Source organism: Mya arenaria, chromosome 6, assembly GCF_026914265.1.
Source record: "Mya arenaria isolate MELC-2E11 chromosome 6, ASM2691426v1".
In the NCBI taxonomy this organism is placed as follows: Eukaryota; Metazoa; Mollusca; class Bivalvia; order Myida; family Myidae; genus Mya; species Mya arenaria.
Genome location: NC_069127.1, coordinates 14,960,977 through 14,967,508, shown reverse-complemented (window position 1 = coordinate 14,967,508; position 6,532 = coordinate 14,960,977). Strand labels below are relative to the sequence as shown.

General features: G+C 38.8%; 1 protein-coding gene across 1 annotated transcript; it reads right to left on the bottom strand.

Annotated features, from left to right (window-relative positions):
- Window positions 1-3,447: 3,447 nt before the first annotated feature.
- LOC128239176 (uncharacterized) lies at window positions 3,448-6,284 on the bottom strand. Its single transcript, XM_052955680.1, has 4 exons — window positions 5,982-6,284; window positions 5,424-5,571; window positions 4,907-5,146; window positions 3,448-4,188 (listed from the first exon to the last, which is right to left on the bottom strand). The coding sequence occupies exons 1-4, from the start codon at window positions 6,150-6,152 to the stop codon at window positions 3,779-3,781; spliced, it is 969 nt and encodes a 322-aa protein (XP_052811640.1). The 5' UTR covers window positions 6,153-6,284; the 3' UTR covers window positions 3,448-3,778.
- Between the last annotated feature and the right edge of the window lie 248 nt (window positions 6,285-6,532).

Sequence of the window (6,532 nt, the reverse complement as noted above, 5' to 3'; positions counted from 1 at the left end):
TTTTCGGTAACGACGGTGCGCGTAGTTCAGGAATTCGAACTTCTGCGCACATGCGAGCTAACGATGAATTCAACAGTCATCCGAATCGAACAGGTGCGTAATGGTCAACATGTAGGAAACTTAAACTAAATGGATAGCCTGTATTATCTGCCCATATTTAAGTGGACAGTTGCCAGACGAATTAATATATATTCAAAATGTCGGTCAAGTAAGGTTTTTTGTTTATAACAGCAACGACTTATAAAAACGCACTTTATTACAACGCAATTTATCTGACCAACGAGAAAAACAGCATGTTTTATACATAGAAAAATGAGAATTAATTGGCGTGGTGATAATGAACGCGCAACACATTTAACTCTCAAATTAACTTACCTATACGCTTATGATTGAAAACCATTATAAATCTTGACCAGTGTGATTTTGACAGATCCGCAGAGACATCCACCGAAGAAAAAGGCAGTATCCCATTCCAGGGATGGTGACAAGCCTCAGTGTGTCAGGGGCGAGAATAAGACATGACTCTTCACATTGACTAAATCTCCATGTTGTATAACGTTACTCGTGTATACTGATGTGTATTAAACACAAGATGACACGGGATGATCATTTAATTTAAGTCAATTTAATAATTAAGCCACAAGAAAGAAAAAAACCAGCTGGCGGTCGAAATCAATAACCGTTTAAACTCTAGTTCATCATGTTACATGTCATAATAAAAATAAAAGTAAATAATAATAATAATAATAATAATAATAATAATAATAATAATAATAATAACACACACTTTAAGAAAATTCGTAGGACAATCGTGGATGTGCCGTACGATATTCAGGTGTTTTCGATGAAAAACGCTGTCGTAGACCCTTGCTGTATGTCTGTTTATATATACATGTTAAAAAGAAAATTGAGCCTCGTGGGTAATTCTTGACGGCTGCCTCAAATCAAATGCATGGTGTGCGATACCCGGCGACGTCTTACGACTGTGTTACGATTATCTACCAATTCCATACGATTTGTTGGTTCATCTCTTGCAGGCCCTTAAGGCTATACCCATCTCTCTTTGACAGGCCATAATACCTGCTTCCAAAGACGATACATCTTCCAGTTTGGTATCATATTAAAGGGGACAAAACGTTCTTTTGCATCAGATTATTTATTTTTAGGTAATACGTACATCACAACACTTTTTTTCTCTTTTGATGAATTTAACCAAACTACAAAGAACGGATTTACTTGCAAAGAACTATAATGAAAAGTATCTCAGATTGTCTTTAAAACGTTCTGGACGAAAAATATTCCTTTTTTCCAATGGTGCTCACTATTCTGGTCTATCAAACATTGTTGTTTCGACCAAAACAAAGTCCGGTTTTTGATTTGACAAGATATTTTAGGTACAATTTTAAAGAACATGTATAAACGAGCTTCCATGTCAAATTTGATCAAAATAAACGAATTGAATTGCTTTAAATCTGTTCATAAACTGAAATGTCACTTTCTAGAAAACGAGCATTAATTGTTTCAAATTCACAACTCATTTGGCTGTTTAATGGCCATTTCACGTTAGTCCATGCCCAATATCAATATTAGCAAATGAAATAAAACTTAAGTATCCATTAGTTGAAAATTGAATGGAATTGAGTAAATCATAGCCTGTTTATTAACAAAAAGTATTCCATTTCCACTAAATTTCAACTTGATTGACTGTAGGAATGTAGTTGTCTTTTCTTGTTATCAGAATTAATTTCCTGGAAACTAGAGGTACATATAAGTGCCAGCAGATGATGGAAAATTTGAAAACAAATGAAATTTATCGATTTGGAGTGGGTATATCCTTAAGCCTCGGTCACAACTGATCGTACGAAATTCTGTCGTGGAAGACCCATAAAATAGTTGTCGTGGCAAGATCTTGCAACATGCACGAAATCTGTCTCGAGTGGTCACAAGGGCTACGACACTTTAAAAATGGATTGGCGATGGGGAAACGACAGAAAAAAACGATGTGTCGTGGGAGTGTCGCAAGTCAGTCGTACGACATTCGTGGGAGCATCGTGAGTTATCTTGCACTGTCGTGGGGGCTGTTTTTTACGTGATCATGTCGTGCGACTGTAGCACAGCAGTCATGGGTAGCTCGTGTGACGCCCGAGCGACCGTTTTCTGACTATATTATATGGCTCGGTCTGTTGCCTGCCATTTGCTCTTGAGATTTTTTTTAGTGGGGACATCGATGTTCTGTCCGAATTCTTTTAGAATTGTCACTCTATTTGATTAACCTTTTTGTACCCAGAATGGCTCCTAGGAGAATCAATAAGAGAAAGATAGTAGCAGTGGCTAATGTGCTCAGGTAGAACAGCAATCCTCCCTCAGTGTCAACTGCAGACGTAGGACAGTAGGGCGACAGTCGCAAGATTGTTCGACTAAACAATTCTTTTCCTGATACCCACGAACAAATATATATTTATCACACGGCAGTTGCAATGGTGTTGTAGGACAGACTCATGACAGCCACAAGACAAAGATACGACACAAAAATCGTAGAACAAAAATGGGGCATGTCTAATTTTGCCTCACGACGGCAAGCCGATGACACTATGCGCAAAATTTCGTATGACTGTCTTGCGATGAGCCCCGATTTGCCCAAATTGTATGTCGTGTCGTTCCACAGATGCATCGTGGGCTCGATGTGACCAGGCCTTTATAGTTTATATATATATATATATATATATATATATATATATATAATCGTAGGAATTGTCTTACGTATAACCCACGGCTGTCCCGCGAATGTTCCACCATCGTAGATCCTTTCTGTGCCACCGTGGATTAATCCTACGACTGTAATTCTACTTTAAGATTCGACTTCGACATTCTTGAATTAACCCCACATAACATGTGTACATTATGATATTGTATATGTGGACGTTTAGAACAATGTAACTTTTAAATCTACTTCTCCGAAACCTACGTCGCCAGTTTCCTCTGTCGTAGTCCCGCTAACTGAATGGTACGACAAGAAATACAATTACTGTAGGTAATATGTAAAAGGGGCTTTACAGAACCCCGTTTTATGAGTTTTTATTTATAATTTTATTTGACCTTTTTTACTTTTATGTTCGGGTATAAAAACAGCTGATAGCTGAATCAGCTCTTGAATCCGTTTCCTGGGTAGACCCAGAACTGTTTTCCTTTTGAGACACTATGAGAAAGTAGCATTGGTAGGGATCGAATCCATAACCTCTTGGGTGAGAAGCGGACACAGTTACCACTAGACAATTCTCAACTTCAATTTTATTGCACACCGAAATAGCTACCCCAGATTTCGGACACGCTGTGACTATATGGCACTTTGGTGAAAACTAAATATCACAATCATTAAAGTAACCTAGTCGACCAAGACATACGTGACACTCATATCGTTTCAGAGAAATACACGAAAGAGAAAAAATATGGCTGTGAACCAATGCTTTTATTTCAACGCAAAAAGAAGACGGATCATAGTAGATAACCGATTAATGAACCGGGAAATATAGCGCAACACCGTATAACTCAAAGTGCAGCATAATTATATGAATGAATCTTAAATACACTAATTGCTGGTATAATGTTCAAAAATGCACTGCGTATTATATTAAACCGTTAGACACCTTTATGCTTGATCGGACACTGTTTAATACATAAACTTATTTTAAAACGTTTTGTTACATGTGTGACTGCCAAATAAAAATTAAAATGCACATATTGTTCGGGCCAATAAACTGGTGTTCATAATTTTGGAATGTTATTTCCTGTCCCTACACGAGTCAGCACACATAGTGACAGGACAAGGACCTCCCTGGTTCCTGTGGCATTGCTGGCTACACATCCTGTCCGCGTTCACCTGTCCGTACATACTTCTTCCCAGTGCAGTCGCCTCACACGGTGGCTTGTTCTGCGGAGGTGCACCCCCGAGTCCTATTGGCACGAATCCGCCAGGTATTGTCCAGGAAGGTGGCGGCGTTCTCGAGGTAACGACGGGTGCGCGTGTTGTCACGGTATGAACGTATGGTGCTGGTGTAAACGTTACCGGCTTGGAAGAACCTGGACCCACTGACACGTCAGAGCACGCTAAGAAGTGTTCTTGATCGCCACATCCAACGTTCGTTACATTACAACACTCGGGCTGGTAAAAGCCACAGTTGTTGTTCGAATCTGCAATGAAAAAACAACAAAATCTCAACTGATATTGCACGTACGTTGTTTCAGTGTCAATATACTTTAAAACAGTTTTTAAACCGCATCAATTCACGCCTTTGAGAGTCATATACGGTACGATGCTAGCATGAACTGCAGAGTCACATTAAGGCAATGGTGGGGGAAATGACGCCAAAATCATGTCCAGTATTAGCTCTTTTTAATTTCGAGATCTGTCTTAAATTGATATTTAAGACTTAAAAACAACAAAATAAAACAGAACAAACAAATTAAAACACATTGAGATAGTAGCTTAAAGATGCACTCTCAATCCCAAATAAGTTAGACCACAATTAATTTAACTATTTTAATTTACCGAAAACGATGCATAATTATCGAAAACAATGATTCTTATGAAGGATACCGTATTGAATTTAATAGAAAGGTGCATAAAACATGGTATTTCTACCTAATGAGACTATAGTTGATCAGAGTAAAATCTTTTAGCATTCACCAGTTATTTAATATTTGTGCATTTTAAGCTACTAAATACACGATAATATTGTTATCAGTAATTAATATTTTTCATAAATTCATTATTTAGTAAGTAGTTATAAAGGCTCATCACTCAAAATCTATGTTTGTTATGTATGTGTATATATTGATTTATATATGAGTGTCTCTTAAAAGATGTATGGATATTATAATATTATTATCATCATTTAAAACAGTTTACTTGTCGTCCACTTCCACTGAAGTACGCACTGGGTGCAGGTAAGACCCCGGGGTAGGACCAGGTCAATGTCCTTCCGTCCGTTGCCATAAAGTGACCCCTTCTGCGGGTGTATGTAGCGGGTCTGTCCCGACGGCATTGCCAGCAGATATTTGTCGAGACACTGTTGCGTCACGCGCTTGGTGACGTCATTGTTAGGACAGAGACGAAACTCCGAATAGCCACCATGATTTATCGTTATTTCTGAAATTATGATTGTCATTTGAAGACAACAAACAGAAGAAAAAAACACGCACACACAAAGATCAGCATTAATTTTCCATTCAATCGGCAGTCAACAGTAAGCATGACAGTATGAAGCAATAATTCATTTGTGATAGATATAGAAAGCTAAGCGTTGAAGTCACGAGATTACTTGAACGGCACCGATACTAACCGCGCGTAATATCTAACATTCGGAGAAACAGGTAAGTTTCATATTATGCTGTCGCGATTTACGTTGTTGTCAAGAGGTCGTTACCAATAGTGACGCGTATGATTTGTTCCTGAGCGTAGTTGCGGACGATGACCCCCTTGGCGTATATGCCACCAGCCTCGTTGTTGAAGGGGCCTTCAAAACGGTCCCCGCAAACCCCGCAGCGTCCGTTCGCCAATACCGAGAACTGATACTGAAACCATGGTCTTGAAATAAACATGATGTATACAGCAGCCATTCGTCAATGTAGTTATAAGAAGATATAATCGTATGCGTTAACTAAATGCAAGATATTTTGGAATTAACTATGTCCATGATTCTTATTCAAGCGTCCACCAAGAAAGAGCAAAGACGAAAACCCACGCCACGACCTCTACAATGATTCCTATAAAATCAAACATGGTTATCAAACATATGTCTTTACGTATTGTAAAATAAACAAACCTTATACTATTTTGCTACATTATCTTCCAGCGTACACTCCGATAATTGTTGTTTAAAAAGAACGGTATGAAGGCAACTTTACTTATAAGTAAAACTCAAATATATAATTATGTATATATACGAGTATATATCTTTCTTTCCTATGCGTGCTATACTGACCCCGCGTCCGCCGCAATTTAACCCGTTGTCATCATAGTTAGGCGGTACAGGAAAGCGCTCCCTCCAGGCGGAGGAGCGGCCGGGCGGCACCAGTAGGCGTCCGTGGCCGCTCACATCCACGGCAAGCAGGATCCACAGCAGCGGACATAAGCAGTACACTTCCACTTTCATGATTCACGCAACTCAACTAAGTTTCTCAGTGTTGAAGTGCGAATACTCCTTAATGTATCTCAATTTTCTGATATGTTTTAGCACTTTCCAATGTAGAATATACGAGTCTACAACAAATGTGCAGCACTTCACTGAAATCAGTGAACCTTTTATAGCCATCGAAATTATCGTCAAGATTGTTTTTGTGGTGACAGAGGTGACAGACTTTATCTAAGACTAGTGTTCCTTGTTTAGAAACACAGGTTCGCTACGTTTATAAAAGATTGTTCGCTTCGACAGCATATTATCAAGTTTGTGTTTCGAGCATGAACGTGAGTAGCGTTCAGACCGATTGTCATAATGTCAAGGTCATGCGTTCCGAGAGCTATATGATAGTGTAT